Source organism: Leptodactylus fuscus, chromosome 3 (assembly GCF_031893055.1).
Source record: "Leptodactylus fuscus isolate aLepFus1 chromosome 3, aLepFus1.hap2, whole genome shotgun sequence".
NCBI classification, from domain to species: Eukaryota; Metazoa; Chordata; class Amphibia; order Anura; family Leptodactylidae; genus Leptodactylus; species Leptodactylus fuscus.
In genome coordinates this window covers 77,900,941-77,923,233 of record NC_134267.1, presented here as the reverse complement: position 1 = coordinate 77,923,233, position 22,293 = coordinate 77,900,941, and the positions used below count along the sequence as shown (strand labels likewise).

General features: G+C 40.6%; 1 protein-coding gene across 1 annotated transcript in view; it reads left to right on the top strand.

The window, feature by feature from the left end:
* Window positions 1-1,720: 1,720 nt before the first annotated feature.
* Window positions 1,721-22,293, top strand: part of COG2 (component of oligomeric golgi complex 2) — a 53,121-nt gene continuing 32,548 nt past the window's right edge. The window contains exons 1-9 of the mRNA XM_075267772.1: window positions 1,721-1,837; window positions 4,317-4,478; window positions 8,964-9,029; window positions 10,101-10,181; window positions 12,358-12,455; window positions 12,637-12,745; window positions 15,409-15,588; window positions 18,738-18,862; window positions 21,744-21,870. Of these exons, the coding sequence (XP_075123873.1) occupies window positions 1,766-1,837; window positions 4,317-4,478; window positions 8,964-9,029; window positions 10,101-10,181; window positions 12,358-12,455; window positions 12,637-12,745; window positions 15,409-15,588; window positions 18,738-18,862; window positions 21,744-21,870 (1,020 nt within the window). The 5' untranslated portion in view covers window positions 1,721-1,765. The remainder of the gene's footprint in view (window positions 1,838-4,316; window positions 4,479-8,963; window positions 9,030-10,100; window positions 10,182-12,357; window positions 12,456-12,636; window positions 12,746-15,408; window positions 15,589-18,737; window positions 18,863-21,743; window positions 21,871-22,293) is intronic.

The window sequence follows — 22,293 nt, the reverse complement described above, 5'->3', positions numbered from 1 at the left end:
CTCCCTCCCTTGGCTTGTTAAGATTATATGTGGTCTTATGCTATATGGTACTTGGAGACTAACACAGGGAGGGGGAGGTCTCCTGGGCCTTTTATGGGAGGGAACTTGTTAGTTTATTAAAAGTTCCACCTGTCCTAACAGTACACAGGGGCAGGAATACCCCATCTTGTGCTGCTGTTTGGGCTAAGGGAAAACAGATTATCTATATAATCTTCCAGTGCTGTGCAGTAAAAGTACACGGATCCTCATAGACAATAATGGGGTCCATGTGTTTGCCGCCAGATCTCCGCAGGGATTATGCGGACAGGAAAGTAGTTCACAAATTCGACAAGTACATGGACCCCATTATAGTCTATGGGGTCCGTGTGCTTTTACTGCACAGTGTTTGCATGTCCCCATGCGGACTCCCCCGGATGGAATAACAAAGCAGATGTGAACGAGGGGTAAGGATTGTACTGGGACACTACACTTTTGTGCAATAAAATCACTTATTTTCCAAAAATATTGTTTTTGCAATTTGTTACAGGAATGTTGATGGGTTGTTTTTTTTTTTTAAAGGGATCCTATCATTAAAACACAATTTTTTTCTCACAAACAAGTAGAAATATCCTTAAGAAAGGCTATTCTTCTCCTACCTTTAGATGTCTTCTCCGCGCCGCCGTTCGGTATAATTCCCGTTTTTCATCATAAGCAAATGAATTCTCCAGCAGCACTGGGGGCGGGCCCCAGTGCTCAAACAGCACTGGAGGTGTCCCCAATGCTGCGAGAGAACTCTCCAGCGCCGCCTCCATCTTCTTCAGGAACGACCTCTTCACGCGTCTTCTTCCTGCGCTGGCGGTCACACTTCTAGGCCTCAGGCAGAGCCGACTGCGCATGCCCACAGGCCACAAGAAAATGGCCGCTTACTTACTGTTTTATAGCATACGTGTGATATTATTCCAGGCCTTAATAACATTGACCGGTCAGAATAGAACTGATCTGTGTGATGCAAATAGTGAACACTAATTGCTCATGCAAACTATTACCTTTCAGTACAAAGTATCATTGAAGTTCTGTAAAGACCCATTCACATGACCGTATTTTGCTGGTCCATAACTGTCCGTAATTGTAGATCCGCACAGTATTACTGTAAGGCCGGGGCCCCACGGGACGTAAATCGCGGCGTTTTACAGTGCAAGCAATGGGGACGGGATTCATGCGAATCCCATGCCCACTTTGCAGAAAAAAACGCAGTGTGGACACGCTGCGATTTGCAAAGCCGTTGCCGACTTTGCAAATCGCAGCATGTCAATTATATTTATGGAAATGCCAGCGGCTTTCCCATAAATATAATTGTAACAGAAAGTCTGCGGAGGAAAACTCAGCGAACTTTCTGTTGAAAGTGCTGCGGAAAGAACCGCAGTGCGTTCACGCCGCGGTTCTTTCCGCAGTGCTTGATTCACATGCAAGAATGTATACAGAGAGATTTATACCTTTATCACACCTCATCACACCTCAGTCTACTATTATAAATACTGGAGGTAAACATGTAAATAATCCATAATATACATAATAAAATACATTCTGAATGGATACTAATAGCTTCGGAATCCTTATGCACCATTTAGCTTCCGCTCTGTGCCGAGTTAACAGTTGGCGCCCACCAGGTGGCGCTGTGATTCTTGCGGGTTTCTCGCCAAGCTGTAGCTCTTTCAGTCCTGACGTCATCAGATTTTGAGAATAGCGGAAGTGCCGCGTCAACTGAGAGTTTGTCAGCTGTTCTGTCATGGAGCGAATGAAGATGCAGCTGCCTCAAAGCCCGAGCGCCCTGTGCTTCGATAAAGATGAGTTCATGAAGGTTGGAGCGGATGTTTGTCAGTTGTGAAGGCTGTGTTCATAGAGCAAGCTGGTCATGCTGTGTAGTGTGTATAGTGGTGAAAAGCAGGTGTTGTGGGCTGCAGACCTAGTTATGTCCTCCTGTCATCCTGCCCATTGTATTCCCATCAGCTCTGTGCACCTGTACATAGGCAGTGCACTTTTCATCATGTTCTCCGTGTCTGTACTGTATGCAGAGCAGTCATTGGCTCTGTTCACACTATTGCTTCTATAGTATGCAGAAGTCGTGTCTTGTTACAAACCAAACAACAAGCCAGAACCCAGATAGAACCTTTATGATCTGTTATAAAAATACATGTCTTATTCTTCACAATCCTGTAAGATCACCCATGACACCAGTGACATCTAAAAATCTGAGAAAGCATCTCCTGCTTGTATTTGGCTTTTGTAAAACGGGGTTTGTCAGGTCTAAAATTCCGCCCAAATTCAATAATTGCCCTGTAGGAACCTATAACATATCTATATGGCCACAAACTGATGAATCAATACAGAAATAATCACACGGCCTCGCACACTGACTGCACACTGTCATGTGAGGCCTTACTGTGTGATACTTGCATGGACTGTGTTAGGTCTGCTAGAGCTGCTCTTTGTTAGGGGAATCTCCTTTCGGAAGGAGAGGGGAGTTACATAGGTAACTTCCTACTATATGCTCTTTTATTATGAAATAAGGGTTTCTCATATTTCAATATTAATTAATGTCTTATCTTTAGGATAGACCATCAGTATTATTTTTTGTGGGTAAAAACACTAGAAAAATTGTGTTTCACAGCCCTTGTATTTTCAGTGGTCACAGTGTGAGAAGAAATTATTCGATTCACTTTTACTGGTGCACGATTAACTATAAACCCTGCCGGTACAGGTACTTGTAGAACATCCAAGAGAAACTAGTAATTCAGCATCCAGTCCAGTGTATAAACCATTTAAAAAACTTGTCTCAAATAACAAGAAACCAGTGAAAAATATAGAAAAAGACACAGCACTTACATGAAGACGTTTTTTTGGATTACATGGAACAATAGACGCACGAAAAAAATGCTTTAGCTGCCTACGCGTTTCAGGGTCAGAGCCCCTTCGCCATGAGGAAGGGGCTCTGACCCTGAAACGCGTAGGAGGCTAAAGCATTTTTTTCGTGTGTCTATTGTTCCATGTAATCCAAAAAACGTCTTCATGTAAGTGCTGTGTCTTTTTCTATATTTTTCACTGGTTTCTTGTTATTCGAGACAAGTTTTTTAAATGGTTTATACACTGGACTGGATGCTGAATTACTAGTTTCTCTTGGATTATTTTTTGTGGGGTTACACTGTTGTTGAGTGTTGCATCAATCTGCTATACAGACCAGTGTAAACTTGGTAGTGGCTTGTATTCTTGTTATAGATGGTAATCTCCACCCCTACCTCTAGCGGTTATGCCTTAAAGGGTTTGTTCAAGATATTTTAGTACTGAAGCAAGAAGCCAGGTAAGGTGACGCCTTTAACATACATACTCTCCTGTCCCCAATTTGGTGTGTCTCTCAACTGTCCAGTCCAATAGCACCTGGGGGATTGTTCTAGTGATCCTCAGCAGACACAGGAGAGGATCTCAGATGTTACTGGTAACTTATACGAGCTGAGGCTGTGGAGAGGTGAGTGTGTGGTGTTTTGTTTTTTTGTTTTTTTTTCACCAGGCCTCCTACCACAGTACTAAAATATCCTGGAGAACCCCAAAAAGACGCATGTTATAGGAAAAAGCCATTGAACTCAATGGCTAACTACATTTTACACGTGTATTTTTACACATGTAAAATGTACAGAATACACGGAGCATAAACTCTGTGTGAAGGGGCCCTTACTTTAGAAGATGAGAATATATTAAAAAAAAAAAAAAAAAAAGGTTGCCCACTAATAATATTTATACACCATCTGTCATGAGATCAGGTGCCTACAAATGCCCCATGTGAGTGGAACAATGGTACAAATACTTGACTGTCGATCTTTTCACTTCTTTGAGACTCCCAGAGATAATCATCATAGAATCTCTATAAATGTGAATGGACTACATTTACATGGGGCAAAGACCTGCAAGTGGCCATACAAATGGAGCAGTAGTGCACATACTCAGTTGTCGACCCATTCACTTCTGAGAGACCATTAATGACCGTCTCCTCCAAATCACTATTGAAGAGGCATCGTCCTAACGTGTATCTGTGCTGCATTTACATGGGGCACTTGTGGACATCCATCGTCCTGATAATGGGTCCTGACAGACCATCTGACCTACGGGTATGGAATAAATGGTATATTGTGGGAAAAGCCCATTAAATTTGAAATGTGTGTTATAAATTACACATATATATGTGTATATATATATATATATATATATATATAATATATTATTTATTTTTTTAAGTTGCCTCATCATGTTGAATACATGTTTTGTTTTGTTTTTTGTCTCTCCAATAGGATTCTTTTGATGTGGACCACTTTGTGTCAGAATGTAGAAAGCGTGTGCAGCTTGAAGATCTTCGAGATGATCTTGAGATTTACTACCGTCTCCTCAAAACTGCCATGGTTGAGCTTATCAACAAGGACTATGCAGACTTTGTGAACTTGTCTACAAATTTGGTACGAGTTTATTATTTTACTTATTTAGTATATTTTCAGTTGCTTTAAATTGTTTGTCCATAGTTAAGGTTTTCCTTAGGATAGGTCACAAATGCCTGATTGGTGCGGGGGCCCACTTTATAACCCATCAATAATCGCCCAAGTTACTTGTTCAGATACGATCACGGTATGAGAACAAACATTTTCCTTATATTGTTCAGATAAGTTCAGTCATTGCATTTTTATGCAGCTGCAGTGATACATTGATGTAAATTACATTAAACATCATATTTGTGATATAGCTCATAAAATATCAACAATGCTTTCCATTAACATGGTGTTAAATGAACATCCAGAGAAGCGTTCACAGTTGTCAAAGTGTAGAGTAATGTGGACATTTACCTACATAGCTGAGCGCTCATGTATACTCAGCCTCACTCACAGCAGAGCAGCCAATATCAATAGCTTATCCATTCCACTATAGTTGCATGACGGTATGGATGAAAAACTCCACACAACTTTTTTCCACTGTTCAATCGTCCAATGTTTACGTTCCTTACACCAAGCGAGGCAACGTTTGGCATTGACCTGTATGATGTGTGGCACCCAATTACCTGACAACGTTCAAAGCCCGTGAGTTCTGTGGAGCGCCCCATTCTGCTCTCTCACGATGTCTACTGAGGTCGCTGATATGAAGTACCTGGCAGTAGGTGGCAGCACAATGCACCTAATCTGAAAAACGTATGTTTTTGGGGGTGTCTGGAAACTTTTGATCACATAGTGTATGTTGTGAAATTAAAATGTATACTGTACAACTCGAACCAATCCACACCATCAGGAACTATTTTGTGTGAGATGGCATTTTACGTGGACACATTTAATATTATTGCGCCCGTACCACAAAATATATTTGATATGTAACAAATCCTTATGAATTACTTGTCACTGGTTTTTCCCTCTTCCTCACTACTATTTGCTCTTACACCTAAAATATAAATTTACGTACAGTGGGGTCTTTGAATTTGTTTACAGATCCTACATATAGGATAAACGCAGGAGAAAAAAAATGTTAGTCTTTCTTTGCAAGTGTTTTGGTGATGCTGTAAGTAGGGCAAAGTGCAGTTATTTTGTATTGATACAAATGGAGGAAATTAGCATTTTCCCCTCAACTTTTTTTTTTTTTTTGCTGTTGTTTTGAATCAAAGCCAGGAGTGGATGGAGTAGAAGTATGAGGGCTCATTCACACGGGGGGCGGTGGGGTGGGTTTTGACCATATTTTCACTCGGGGAGCTAAGTCAAAATATGGTCAAAATCCGCCTGCCACAGTGTCGCGGCTTCCCCCACCCCGGAGTCAGCTCAAATGAATGGGCTGACGCCGGAGCTTACAGCTGCCAGCCGGAAGCCGCGGCTCCGCTAGCCACGGAATCCGCCTGAAGAAAAGGCAGCTCGCTTCTTTTTTTCCGCTATCGGCAGTTGCCGATGGCGGAAAAAAGAACGCTAGTGGTCTCCATAGACCACCATTGTAAAGGGGCGTATTATGACGTAGATTCCGCTGTCAAAATCCGCCCCTTTGGCCCCGTGTGAACTAGCCCTAAGAGCTTCCTATATATTTACCATTCCTTTTGTAGCCATTTTTGGCTCCAAAAAACCCAGTACAATTTTTAGCAGAAATAAGTTTCCTTTGCACAACTTGGGGCCTTAGTCTAAAAATAATTAATGGTAGTTTTAACACCTCCTTCAAGCATATTCTACTGTCAACACCATACTACAAACCAAACTTTTGTATTTTGTACAGTTGGACTAAGCAACTTTGAAGCCTTCTGGAAATGAGGCAGTTAGTGCACTGGTGGAGGGCATCCTATCTAAGCAGCAAGAGCAGTGCTCCCGAGACTGAAGACTCACCCACAATGCACCAGCTGCCTCATTTGCATAAAATTCTAAGTTGTTTTTCTCCAAATCTGCAAAAGTGACATCTATAACAGTGGTATATTATTTATTAGTGTAATGTGTTGGTAGCAATTGAATATGCTTGGGGGAAGGTGGTAGACGTCCTTTTAAAAGATACTGGTTCTGCTTTGTTACCACACTAAACCCAAAAATACTTTGAGACTGACCCAAATTATACATTTCACAAAGTTTGCTGCTTCAGTGTATTTAGATATTTTAGTCAGATGTTTCCGTGTTATGCTGAAGTACCGTATTTTGCGGACTATAAGGCGCACCGGACTATAAGGCGCATTACCCATGAGCGCCTTATAGTCCTGCCTAGGTCCATATATAAGGCGCACCGGACTACAAGGCGCAGCGCTGTCCGGTGCGCCTTATATGATTGAAAGCGGGTGCCGGCAGACTTTGCCGGCGGCCGCTTAACCCCCCGTGTGCCAGCCGCTTCTATTCATTTCAATGGTACGCTTCCATTGAAATGAATGGAAGCGCTCGGCACACGAGGAGTTAAAGAACTTCCTTCTTGATCACGTCGGAATAATCTCCTTACCTTTTTACCATAGCCAGCGCCGCCTTCTTCCGCAGCTCCGTCTCTGTCTTCTTTGGGCCTCATGGATGACGCATGCGCAGTCGGCTCTAACAGGCTCTCGCAGCCAGAGCCGACTGCGCATGCGTCATCCATGAGGCCCAAAGAAGACGACACGGAAGGCGCGAACACAGCTCAGGGAGAAGGCGGCGCTGGCTATGGGAAAGGTAAGAGACGAATAGTCTTTTAAGGCTATTCCGACGTGGTTAGGGGGAAGAGGTTCTTTTAATGGTAGAATCTAGAGTTGAGCGAGTACTGTTCGGATCGGCTGATCCGAACAGTACTCGCTCATCTCTAGTAGAATCTCTTTAAGCAGCGGCCGCCGGCAAAGTCTGCATGCCGCTTCCATACATTACAATGAGAGCGCGCTATTCAAATAGAGATGAACGAATACTATTTGAATAGTGCGCTCCCATTGCAATGTATGGAAGCGGCATGCAGACTTTGCCGGCGGCCGCCGCTTAACTCCTCGCGTGCCGCCGCTTCAAGCCTTATATAAGGCGCACCGGACTATAAGGCGCACTTTCGATTTCTGAGGAAATCGAAGTATTTTATGTGCGCCTTATAGTCCGGAAAATACGGTACAATTTTAAGTATTTCATACATTTTTAAACTTTTATTGACAAATATATCAAGTTTATTCAAAATGGCCATGACAAAAGAATCCTATCTAAACATCATCCAAGAGCAACTAACAACCATCCAGGAGCAATTTGGTGATGAACAATACATTTTCCTTGATAATAAAGCTCGTGTCACAGGGCAAAAACTAATGACCAAGTGGCTCAGTGAACAAAGCATTGAATGTTTGAGTCCATGATTCCTCAGATCTTAATTCCATTAAAAACCTGTGATCAATCCTCAAAAAATGGGTAGAGAAACAAAACCACCAGAAATTGTGATAAACGCCAAGGTTGCCACCAGTACAATTCAATTGTAGTTATCAATGTGAACTCTTCTTGAGGATGGCTACAGATATGACCTTTCTCTGATCTTCAGAAATGTCATGTGTGGAGGGATTGGTTGAGAACTCGGGATTAATGTATTCTAGTATACACAGTAATATTATTTATTATGCTTACCTGTATAGAGCCATAATATTCTGCAGTGCTTTTATAGACCTGGTCAGTCACAGTCCCATATAGGACTCACAATCTATATCCCCTATCAGTATGACTTTGGAGTGTGGGAGGAAACCCACGCAAACACAGGTATAACATAGAAACTCCTTGCAGAAGTTGTCCTTTGCAGGATTCGAATCCATGACTCCAGCACTGCAAGGCTGCAGTGCTAGCCATTGTGCTGTGGTGGATTTTAGGTGATGGTGGCTCTGAAGCAAAGCAGCCATTGTATCGGCTGTTTTACAGAGTTCACTCTGATCATGGTCATTACTTTTCTTATGGTGCCCTGAATGTCTCCATAGCCCACCATGACGAGTCCCCACCTGTCCAGAGATCACTAGTTGAAAATACAGTTGGGTTTAGGATACTTAAATCATATATATTATGGAGCTGCATATAAATATCCTAATCCCGACTGTGTTCTCATATGTGAGGCTTGAAAAGTGCGCCCTGCGCGAAACGGACGTTGCCTGGCCTCTTTTGTGCTATCACTTTCTCCAAGAAAACTTTTGTGGATGTTTTTATCACAAATGAAATAAGAGACTGATTTTATGAGTAAAACGCTCTGATGAGTGCCCCCTATTGTTTCTCATTTTCTACAGTTTATATAAAATGCATTGTATTGGGAAACTAGAAAAACAATTCAGCATGGGGTGCAACTGGAAAAAAAATAATGCAATTGTGTGCATTGATGTGGCTATTATGTTTGGGTTTTTTTTCTCTGTTACGTACATTATATGGGATAATTTTCTGGGGAAGAATATATGAATTAAGCCATAATTTTGCTCAATAAGTTATATGTTGATTTTATTTGTGATTGTAATTTTTTTTCCTACTTTTAATTGCTTTGTGCAGGTTGGAATGGATAAAGCCTTGAGTCAACTTTCTGTACCACTGGGACAACTGAAAGAAGAAGTATTGGTATGTGGGTGTGTTTTAGTTATGATCCTTTGTAACAAAATATTACTGTACATACAACCCCAATTCCAAAAAAAGTTGAGATATTGTGTAAAATGGAAAGGAAACAAGAATGCAACTATTTGGAAATCTCATATAATCATATTTTATTCACAATAGAACACACATCTGATGAAATTTAGACATATTTTCCATTTCATTTGAAATAATTTGAGGTTGTCTAACTGTCTCCCCTCTATAGCATCCGACGCATTCACTTCAGCTCACCTCCCACTGACTTCAAGTGGCTTAGTACAGTTGAGGATTGGCCATAAATAATCTTAAAGGGATTCTATCGTTCTGATCCACACCGCGGTTCCTAAGAATTTTTTTTTTTTTATTCCTTATGCAAATGAGTATTCACAAAGCACAGGGGGCGTTCCCTTGTGCTCGCCAAAGACGCTCCAACAACGCTTCTGTCATCTTCTGCCGATACCTCTCAGCCGAGACTTATAGCCAGCAGAGCTGATTTTCCGGTGGCCGAACAGACACTCAGGTAAAAGGCCACAGGAAAGTTGACGAATGGACATAAGCAAGTTGGCTTTGCCCCCTGTGCTTTCTGAAGACTCATTTGCATAAGAAATAAAAAAGAAAATTCTCAGGAATAGTGGCATGCATCAGAAAAAGAAAGGTAGGAGAAGAATATCCTTTTCTAAAGGCTATTCCGAAGTGGTGGTTGTAGAAAAAGGGATTCTAATAATAGAAGCAGGGAGGAACGGCCCCTCCCCTCCTGATAGTATTCGTCCTTAGACGAGTACTGAGGGGGCGTTCCTCCCCGCTTTCACAGTACAGAGCTATAGGCGCTGCTGTGAGGAAGGGCGTTCCTTACTGACCGACAGAAACGCCCTTCTGACAGTGAAGAGCTACGGTACCGGGACCGATAGCTCTTCACCCGGGGCACTGAACATGAAAGCTGAATTTAGCGCACTGTCAGCTTTCTAGCGGTATATAAAACCACATGTTCCCCAAGTGGTGAAAGGTCCTCTTTAAACACTATGTTTAGATGAACGCTATTGCTTTATTATTTATTTACAGAGCCTCAAAACATCTGTTAATGACAGCATTGGTGCAGTAGATGAGCGGCTGGCTAAACAAGATGATATAAGGAAGAAAAAGGCAAGTCTTTACTTCTCACACGGCTTCTCTGTAGTGGTAGTGAATGTTTTATGTACAAAGGGGTTAAAAAATATTTAAGGTATTTTTTTTCCACAAACATGTAATTCATAACCTTCATGATAATACATTCCTCAGTGGATGTTCACTGTACAATAACGTTGTTCTTACCTTTCTTCTGTGGATCAGTATACTTACAGTGATGCCAGGTTTAATCCTGCTTCCTAGGCAAAACAAGGTATATAGGAAGCTATCACTGAAAGTATGCTGACATTTTTTCCCAAAGTATCCCTTTAGTAGTTCTGGATAAATATTATCTGTAAGGTAAGTTTACCACATACTGTATGATTGGAACATATGCTGTCAAGGGTTGGATTCATACTTTCTTTGCAAAGAGGAAAAGTTATGTATTGAGGTTCCGCAGGTGCTGATAAGGTAAATACAACACTGGCCAAGTACCCTCACATGACCTTTCTGCCTCCTCCTACGTAAACAACAATTGAGAAGTCCAGAAGAAAACCATTTTCTCACTGCAACCTGTGAGCACATCACTCAAAAGCTCTCCTCTTTCATTCTGGTTGGGGTGTCAGCCAGATGAGTGTGGAGGAGTAAAGTTAAGCTGGCTATATCTTGGCTATAGCAGTCATAAAATGAAAATGGACTCTACAGCTGTATAGTAGCTAGAATCACATCTTTAAGGCTCCTTGCACACAACCGTGTCCCGTCTGTGGGAAATGGTCTTTGTGGGATAACTTGCCCCTACTTCTGTGTTACAGCATTAACCAGACCTTTAGTGTCCATTCAGATCATGTTTTTTTTTTACATCCATTTAGTAGTTACAGTTAGCCGATAAAAAGTAACTGATGTTTAAAAAAAAAAAATAAGTGAAACAAAAATTCAGTTCAAGTTAATCGATGTGAACTTGCTCACCTATTTCATTTAAAGGAGATGTGAATAAACATTCATTAATCATAATCGAGGTAAAATGTTCAATTTTAACTTTGGTTGTAGTTGCCCAGCCCTTACTTTCATCATTTAAAATGACTGGTCTATGGTCATAACACTATTGTTAAAGGGTTGTCTAAACTTCAGTTATACTCTGTGCTTTTAAAGGGGCTCTATCAGCAAAATTATGCTAATAGAGACCCATATATGCGTGAATAACCTTTAAAAAGGTTATTCAGGCACCGTAAATGTTACATTTAATCCCGGTCCCGTTTTTAAATAAAAGTATTAAAACATATATGCAAAACTTACCTGAACGTGCACCATGGGCGGGGATAAAGGATGCGACGTCAGCTTCGGGCACGCCTGCCTCTTCTGTCTTCTTGGAGCGACGCCCTCTGGTTCCGTGTCTTCCGGCTTCTTCTCTTTAAGTCCCGCGCCTGCGTAGTAGCGCTTCGGGGGGGGGGGAATGCGCACTCTTCCATCGGAGAGCGATGAGAGTCTTGGCTGCGGTACAGAGATAAAGGAACAATTTAGAGGTGTGCTTACCCAGATGAGCAGGGGGGAGATTGAGGAGATAGATGAGGGGGCCTAAAGGGACACCTTGAATAGAGCGTCTGTAAGGGACTTGACCTCCAGCCAGAATGGACAGTCCCAAAAAATATGATACAGGGTACCCACTCCTGCCTTGCAACGCCAACACTGGGAAGAAATGTTAGGATTAAGGGAGTGGAGCAAGGCTGGGGTATGGTACCAGTGCATAAGTAGCTTGTACTGAGTCTCCCGGAACGTAAAACAGGTGGAGGATTTAGCTGCACGGGACCAGATAATCTGCCTGTTCAAGGCCCCAGACCACCTCGCCATATATTTATGCGATATGGGGCCCTGCCGTCCAGAGGAGGAGAGGATACCATAGATGCCAGAGATAAGGCCTGCAGTAGAGGTGCCCGCACGACACAATATGTTTTAATACTTTTATTTAAAAATGGGACCGGGATTAAATGTAACATTTACGGTGCCGGAATAGCCTTTTTAAAGGCTATTCACGCATATATGGGGCTCTATTAGCATAATTTTGCAGATAGAGCCCCTTCAAGGTATGCACCATTCTATCTTGTGAGCAATAAATGATACTGATTTTACAAGTTGTATAGTTTTGTCTTTCAGTAAAATAAACCAAAGGCAACATGTTGAGTAATGGGTTTGGTTGACGGATAAAATACTTTTGTTTCAGATGTGTGTGTTGAGGATGATTCATGTTATACGTTCTGTTGAGAAGATTGAAAACATTTTGAACTCCCAGAACCGTAAAGAAAATACAGAGCTTAATAGGTGAGTACAAGATATTTGGTTTATTAGGTTATCTTTATTACTTTGAAATTATGCAAATAAGAAAGCTTTTCTTGACTTGGGGGGGAAGGGGGAGACAACATAAGACAGTATGTACGAACACAGTAAGAGTAATAATTTAATTAGTCTTAAATGTATTCTTCCTGTTTTTTCCTTATTGAAGCACATTGCTAACCGGGCAGATCTTGGAAAGAATTGCAACAGAATTTAATCAGTTGCAGTTCCATGCTGTTCAAAGCAAAGGCATGCCTCTTCTAGATAAAGTGAGACCTGTAAGTATATTCTACAAGATATAGACATTTTTTGATTATTATATTACATATTGTGATATTTGCATCCCAAATTTTACTTTTTAGTAGTGATTATGGTATTTTCATTCACATTAGAATGTGTATTGATGTTTGTTTTTTGTTATTTTCATTAGAATGCCCCAAGTTTTAATTCAGTGCACATTTTTATGTTTTACTGCGTTCAGTATTCATAATAAGTCTGTGTTTACTCTCCTCACATGATACAGAAAACTAGCCTATTCTGACCATCTAAAAACACTGGCAAGGAAAGGAACTAATACAAATGTAAAGAAAACTTTGCAAAAATTAAAGTGTGCATAACTTTTATACTTCACTTGACATTTACATAATAACATGTGATTACAAGTTTATGAAGCATTGAACAGGAGACTAATTTAAAGATAAAAGACTGGAGATTTTGTGAATAGTTTCAAGACCATGATTCTAAAGTAGAGAGACATTGAGAGAGTCAACAACTGTAGATCCTTTTCACTGCACACTGTTATAGTGTAGTGTGTTAGACAGTACACAGTACTAGTAAAATTGGGTTTCTCCACCTCAATAACTTATTCCATCTCTGTGGGATAGGGGATGAGTTGCAGTGTGTTTTCAAAGAGATGAAAAAAGTGATTTTTAGGTCCTCCTGAAGGCCATGACTATACACTGGCACCCCCTGAAAGCGGTTAGGAACCTCTTTTGATGCTGCTGTTTCTGCTAATGGTGGCATCTAAAGTGTTAAATGCTTGATAATAGAATTATCTTCGATCTCAGATACTTAAGCATGGTGTCATCACCATGCCTTATACTAATTTATAGCATGATTAGTGAAATCCCTCCCCGGCATTCCAAAACTTGATGTAGAAGTGGGTTAATACATGCAAATTTTTAATAAATCGTCAAATTTTACTACGGTAAAAAAAAAATAAATGTTTTAATTTGTTCAGGAGAAATGTATTTGTTTTTATTTTTTAACAGTAGTTCCTTCTGAGTTTTAATACAAGACCAATATTTTGTCCGGATCAGCTTTATACGTTTGAGATGTTACCAAGAGCCCTGTAACTCTGCTATACAACTGTCATTATTACTGGATCTGTTCACTACACACTGCTCATAGAGTGCTGTGTACAATAAAATAAAGGAGATTGGTCTGAAAGCCAGAAATCCAACTTCTAGATTGCAGATTCCATAATGTATGGCCAATATATTGTCATTGTTAGTGCTATTGTATGGCAGCATTGCCAAGTCCATTGCAATTCGGAGATTGTGCCTGATACTGCACATTGCTCTGTTCTATTTACTTGATTGGGGCTGAGGTACCAGTTATTGCATGTACATGCTGGACGGCACTATATCTGATAAACAATGAATTGGTTGCAGTGCTTAGCCCTTTAATCAGCTGATTGGTAAGGGGTACCCCATGATGATATTGTAATAAATTTTTATTTGTATAAAAAGTAAAATTTGCAGTAACGAATTTTTGCAGATATTTTCCTAAGGACAATTATAAACTGCCATTTGCTGGTTATACATTTTGCGACTTTTTTTATTTTGTGATTTAGGTTTGTTATTTTTTTCCCTTCTGTTTCCAAGTATGCAAACATTTTGGTTTAAAATCAAGAAGATAAAAAAATATATATTCTAAAATAATTTTGCAGATTCCTGAAACAACCTATAGTTTATAATATAAATTTCCTTCTGATACCAGGGTCAGGGGATAATCATACACATTAGGGAGAGTGTGTGCCTACACAGGCGTACAGAGACTTACAAGTCATTTCTGCTCCGCTAGGAATTCTGAGTAAAAATTATGCAAATCTATTCTCCAGGATGCAATTAGGAGAACAGTGCCTCTGTATGCTGCCCTCTAGAGGACAGCCCCCTTAACATCATGCATGACTCAGTTAATAAGCCTACTGACATGAGGCGGAGTTTATTGCCAAATTAGTATTTCTATTCCAAAAGGAACAGATTCCCAGCTATGGACAGCGCTGTTTCGGTCTTTTGGACCTCCTCAGCATAGTGCAGAGATACTGATGATACTCTCACTCTGCCAAATCAGTATCCCTCCGCTATGCTGAGGAGGTCCAAAAGACCGAAACAACGCTGTCCATAGCTGGGAATCTGTTCCTTTTGGAATAGAAATACTGATTTGGCAACAAACCCCGCATCATGTCAGTAGGCTTTTTAACTGAGTCATGCATGATGTTAAGGGGGCTGTCCCTAGAGGGCAGCATACAGAGGCACTGTTCTCCTAATTACATACTGGAGAATAGATTTGCATACTTCTGATACCATGCGTTTTCAGATGGTTGAGTGGGCCAGCAAGGGTATGTGGCTTATCATTCCTGGACTCCTTCAGCAGCCAGACATAGGATTATGAGGAGGGGAAGATGGATGATCTGGCATGCAGTTTTGTTTTGTTGTTTTGTGGAACACTATTAAAAGCAAAGTAAAGGAATAAACTAAAAATATAATAATAATAATTTGTGTTTTAGGTCTGTATTTATTGAGACTTTTGTTAGGATGCCTAAACTCCAAATAAGCGTCTTAAGACACTGGCAGTTTCTTTTGAATTTGTAGGTTTGGGAGCATTATTATCTGCCATTATATACTGATAATCTTTCTCTTCTCTTCCTGTCTTGAAGCGTATTGCTGGCATCACAGCTATGTTACAGCGCTCTTTAGAAGGGCTCCTTTTACAAGGCCTTCAGACCTCTAACGTGGATATAATCCGTCACTGCTTGAGAACATATGCCACGATTGACAAAACAAAGGATGCAGAAACACTTGTTGGTCAGGTGCTGGTAAAACCATATATTGATGAGGTATGTATGTCTTTGGCTTTCAGTGCATGACAAACACGGAGCTGGAAGCAGTCCTTTATGGAAGCCCCAGTAGTTTCAGATATTACAGTACATGTTTAAGACCTTATCACTGACAATCTTGCCTTTGGTTGTGGTAAGGTTGTTTTTTTTTTTGTCTTAGGCTAGGTTCACATATGCATCGGAGTCCACCAAAAACCTTACATGGAGGAGTTTTCTCTCCTCTGGTATAAAAACGGTAGAAAACTGGTGGACCCCATTGTAGACTATGGGATTTGTGGGTACCTGTAGGTAACCGCTGTTTTAGTAGATAGCTTCTCCTTTGTGTGAACCTAGTCTTAGGTGTTTGAGATCCGTTTTTACTCTCATTTATAGGACTGTTGTGAAAATCATTGTAGTATCTGACTAGTCCTAGTACTGGTAATTCTGTGCCCCATCAAAAATTACAAACAAACATGCTGCTTTATTTTGTTCAGCTAAATTATTAACACCATAACAGAAACCTGAAGGACCCCATTCTCCTCAATGATGTCTAACAAGCACCATTATTGTACAACATATAGTGACTTGCGCATTGCTGTTTTTTACTGTTCCACTAAAACATTTTTGTGTTTCTTTGTGAACATAGCCTAAAGCTGCAAATTATTTTAGATGATGGCATCAGCAATTTAGTAAGAACCAAAGCAATCCAAAGTCCCCCAACTCCATCTGGACCCCTCCTGAGTGTGGGAAGGGTTTAAGGGGAAAAAAATCCCACACGGCATATCAACTTTTAGGCCCGATTGACATCATTGTTCGAATTTCCGAACGCTGATGTGAATGGGGCCTTAGACAGATCATTGTCATGCCGTGAAAAGGCAGTAACAGAAAATGGTCTAAATTTTATTTATGGACGCCCATGATCTCTAGTATATGGCCATCTTAACATGAAACACTAATACGTTGTCTGCAGATCAAATCTTTACGGGATACATCCAGCTTATGGACAGACTTTCAAATATTAGGTTTTTTTAAAGAAATTTCATCTGAATGCTATATCAAGTATATGACTAGCTTTGGTCCTCATTTACATGACCGATTTTCATGGCTGAGTGCTGTCAATGTTTTTCACTGATAACACACGGACCTATTGTTATTATGGATATTCTTTGCTCAATGTTGATTAAATCGATCAACTTTTTTTTTTTTTTTTTAAACAAAATTCCTATACTTTGTATTGTGATGACATCTGCCTTCTGTCTGTGATTTTTTTTTTTTTTTCACAGACACTTATACTTTGACTTACCGTGATTTCACTAAATCACATACCAATATTAGACTTCTCCATGGTTTTTTTTAATGAGATTGCTGTCCATAAAAATAACGCCAAGGTGTGCTGTCTGTGAAAAATGGACTTTTGAATAAGGTCTTACATGTACCTGTTGAATTAGATTTTCTTAGAATTTAAGGCTTTGTTCACACAGTATATCATTAAATGGCAAGCCTCGTTTTTACTGGTATAGTAAAATATTCTGCTAATTACTACATATTAAAATGCATGTAGTTATTCACTGAGAGAATCCAGTTTTAAGGGATTAGGTTTTTGGTAACCCCTTCCCATTTTACACCATACTATTAAGTCATGCTTAGCATAAAGGTAACACTCAGCACTGTAATAGTATAGGGAAGGGATTTCTCTAGTTATGGCAGATTAACCCCTTAGATGCAGTGGTTAATAGTGATCACAGCATGTATGTGTTTGTGAGGGGGAAGCCTTCTCTCACTTGTGACGATATTGAGGGTTCTGAGAGTTTGTCATGACCAGGGCCTTCTAAGAGGCTGTTCACATGACAGTGTTCTTCCTGGTAAATGCTGTTTCTGTGCAGTCTGTTTTTCCCAAATGACCACAGCTGTGTGAATATAACAGGTTTTTTTTTTAACTTGCCTTAAAGAGGACCTTTCATCAGATTGGGCACAGGCAGTTCTATATACTGCTGGAAAGCCGACAATGTGCTGAATTCAGCGCACTATCTGCTTTCCCGGTCTGTGCCCTGGGTAAAGCGCTATCGGTCCCGGTACCATAGCACTTTAAAGTCAGAAGGGTGTTTCTGACAGTCAGTCAGGAACGTCCTTCTCCACAGCAGCGCCTATCGCGCTGTACAGTGTGAGCGGGGAGGAACGCCCCTTCCCTTCCTGATAATACTCATCTATGGACGAGCACTGTGAGCAGAGGGAGGGGGCGTTCCTCCCCGCTCACACAGTACAGCGCAATAGGCGCTGCTGTAGAGAAGGACGTTCCTGACTGACTGTCAGAAACGCCCTTCTGACTGTAAAGCGTTACGGTACCGGGACCGATAGCGCTTTACCCAGGGCACAGATCGGGAAAGCAGACAGTGCGTTAAATTCAGTGTACTGTCAGCTTTCCAGCAGTATATAGAACTGCCTGTGCCCAAATCGGTTAAAGGTCCTGTTTAATTTATAGAACTTTTATATACATTTTCTTCCACTATCATTTTTATACTGTCGGGACTTGTTTCATTACTAACGTTTTTTTCCCCCTGCTGTGTCAGGGTTCCTTAGGCTAAGTTCACATCTGTGTCTGAGTCTCCATCCATCGCAGAGTCCATGGAAAATGTGTAGAGAAAAAAATCCTGCACGGAGGACTTTCTTCTCTACCGCTTTCAGTTTCAAAAAGACAGGCACCCAACCGACCCCACATACAGTCAATAGGATCCGCCGATCACCATGTGTAACTACTTGTGTCCCCCAACAGACTCGAAAGACACTGAGCCAGTGCTAGTGTGAACCTAGTATCACTCTGTTTTATTTTGTTATTTTTTTTAATCTATTTTTATCGGTGCCAAAAATGGTATCATTCAAAATGACATCTCTCGTACAAAAAAAGTTACACGTATCTTACGGTACACAACGATTTTCCTTTTGTGTAACTATTTACAGTACTTTGCTTCCCATCTTACATTTTTGTGCAGTTAGAAGTTTCAATTTCAGTTAAACAGTGCCATCTGCTGGTTTGTTTCTTAAACATAGAAGAAAGTGTTTTTACTGTATATCAGCCGTCCATACCTGTGTGTTTACTTTGTTGTGGAGCTCTTCCTTACAGTGTGTTGTTCATTAATTTGTTTTATATCTAAATGTTCTCTTTACTTTGGCAGGTTATAGTAGAGCAATATGTACAGTCCCATCCCAATGGACTCCAGGTTATGTATAACAAACTTCTTGAGTTTGTTCCCCACCATTGTAGGCTTCTAAGGGAGGTAACAGGAGGAGCCATATCAAGGTAGGTTTACAATTTACATGCATTTGAGTATTGCTGAAAATTCTTTTCTTATTTCTATTATAACTTTTTTTTTTGTTTTGTTTAATCAAATTGTCAGGATGATGAAATGCCTTGCGGCATCCTGGTTCCTGACTTAAAGGGGTTGTCCTGGCTAAACTTTTAAAGGGATCCAATCATTGGAATCTGATTTTTTTTTTTTTTTTTTTCTCCCGAACATGTAGGCTATTCTTCTCCTACCTTTAGATGTATTCTCCGCGCCGCTGTTCGGTAGAAATCCTGGTTTTCTTCTGTATGCAAATGAGTTCTCTCGCAGCACTGGCCAGCCACAGTAGTAATGTATAGAATCTCCCATAAAATAGTGTGAAAAGAAGAAGATTTAAAAAATATAATTAATAAATAAAAGTTCTAAATCCCTCCTTTCCCTGGAATACATATAAAAGTAGAACATTACTGTGAAACACATACACATTAGGTATCCCTGTGTCTGAAAGTGCCTGGTCTACTGAATATAGGGTACCTGCAGTTCTCCTGTTCCATCAGGAAGGGGTTAATAGGAGCCCTGCAGATACCCTATATTCAGCCAGGCTGAATTCCAAGTGGGGGAAAAAAATCCCAGTCCTCAAGCTCAGGGAAGGGGCCGACAGACAACCAAAACACCCCCTCCCCACGGCGAAACTGGACAGGGGACAGAAACCCGGCAGTCGAGGGGCCAGACGGAGGATCAGTGGTTAGCACTGCAGCCCTGCAGCGCTGGTGTCCTTGTTTCGAATCCTGCCAAGGGTAAAAAACCATCTGCAAGGAGTTTGTATGTTCTCCCCGTGTTTGCGTGGATTTCCATCCCATATTCCAAAAAGACATACTGATAGGGAAAAATGTACATTGTGAGCGCTATGTCGGGCTCACAATCTACGTAAAACAAAAAAAAAACACGGCAGTCGGCTTGTAAAGGTGTCCGCCTGCAGCCCATCTGCAGGGAAACTGTTTTTTTAGCCGGACACAAAGTCAGACATGCCGCACTTTGTGTCCGGCTATAAAACTGGTTTCCCCACAGACAGGCTGCAGGCAGACATGGGCGGTCACTTTTACAAACCCATTCCAGTGATTGGGTTTTAAAGCTGACTGCTGGGTTTCTGTTCCCTGTCCAGTTTCGCCGGGGCTGAAGACGGAAAGCTGGTGGAATGCACACTCCGAGTGCAAGTGTGAACGCCCCCTAAGCCTATACTAATCAGTGCAATTATTCTACGGTATATATATATAAATCATACCTCCATCCTAAAAAAAAAAAATTATACAGTTGGATTTACAGTAGTCTAAAGTATACTTTTACTTTGTGGTGTCAATGAGTCTCCTATTTATCTCTGGTGTCGTAAATTCCATTATTACATGATGTTGGATACTTGTTAACATTTAATGTGTCTGTGAGTTTCTAGTTTCTTACTAAATTTCTGTTTTATATTGACAATCAAAACACAAATAATACCAGACTGAAATGCCTTTAATGGAACCTGTTAGGTGGTCTTTCAACCCTTTCTGGCCCCAGCATGTATATCATTAAGTCATGACCTTTCCTATACTATGCTGTCCCTCAGTAGGCATAATGTTGCTGGAAAGTCAAGTTAAAGTCACGTCTTTAAACTTTAGATCAGTGTATTCAAGTTTACTTTAACTAGTCAATGGGCCGAGAGCAGCTTCATCTAGTCATGCAGTCATTGCTCTAAGTGACTCTTTAAGTAGGCTTTCAGTGGGGGGGTTTCAGCACGCAGTAAACATAGAATTCCATCTTTTCTGCTGTTAATTATGAAGATGATACCAGATACATAGTGTGTTTTTCAATCCTTTTTGAGCATAAAATCTCATATAACTATAGAGGTATTAGGGCTAAGCTATTCATTGAAAAATAACTGAAACCAAATGACAAATTGGATAACAGATGTGATTTTGTCAATGTCAGTTCTTTCAGTTCAGTTATTACAATATTTGCTAAATTAACTTGCAGCTTTGTTATGACCAAACACGTCCGACTAAAACTGCCATTACAGTCTGGGTTCTCTTCAGACCCCAGATATAATGTATAGGCCCAGGGAAGATTACTCTCCTTTCCTGGACACTTTTGCGATTCCCTGTTCCCTTCGGGTTTTCCTAGTGACCGCTGAACCCCCAAAACGACACCACCTGCGTCTATGCGTCACCACATGATTACTGAGGCCCAATCACAGAGCTCCGAGGTCCCTGAAGTCAGTCATAAAGCCTGAAGAGAAAGCCCAAAGGGGTTACTCAAGAGCCCAGGAGAGGTGCGTAACTTTTTTTTGTTGTTGTTTATCCACCTCCCATTGGGCTCCACTTGTTATACTCTGAGTATAATAACAGTTTTGGTTTGGATGTGTTAGGTCCAAACGAAACTGCAGGTGGAACCTTGTGAATATTGTAATAACTGAAGCGAAACTACAGACGTCTCTAAAATCACTGATCAGCAGTGCACCAACTGCCATGTTGCCACGATGTTTTTCTCCTAATCTGCAAGTACGTACATACATATCAAGGGTGTGTGTTTATCACTGTAGTGTGCTCTGTAATGCAGATTATGGGGGGAGGGAAGTAATAGGCTCCATTTTTTTATTCATTCTTGAGGGACTGAAACATATGATGCTTGGCAGTCTGGAAGCAGTTGTTAAAGTTTTGGATTGCCACTTTGGGACTAAGAGAATGATCCTATCTCTAAACACTTGTATGTTGTCTCTAATGTCGGCAGTGAGGTTCTGTGCCTGCTCCATCGCTGCATTGTCTTTTGATGGAGCTGAATGGTAATTATAATCTTAGTGTGAATTAATAATATGGTGCAGACCTGGAAGTGATTAAGTTTGATTCATTTACTGTCTTTTAGTGAGAAAGCGGATATGGTGCCAGGATATGATTTCTTAGTGAATTCAGTTTGGCCAGAAATAGCTCGTGGCTTAGAAGAAAGATTGCCTTCACTCTTCAACCCTGGGAATCCTGACATATTTCATCAGGTAATTTGCTTGCAATACCAAGCAGTGTTTCTCAGCATTTCTTAGACAAGACCCCTACTTGAATTAATTACATCAAAGTACAAAGGTTTTTTTAAGATTCTAAATATTTAGATGGGTCCTAGCCTTTGACATGAGAGAGAATCTTAAATACGTATCTGTCATTCTTAAACTTTTAGAATAAGAAATAATGTTGATTAAACCCATTTGTCGTATTAGACATATTTATAAATCTGTGGTACGGAGCTTCATAAATCTGTCACTTTTTTTTTTTTTTTCTCCCAACACAACAAAATTCTGTCTCAGTTTCCCAAGTGCCAGAATTCTGGCTCATTTTCCAATGTGCCAAAAAATCTGTCTCCATTGCACAAAAAAATCTGTCACCATAGCTCATGTCTTAATTGATTCTTATGTCTAAATTTAATC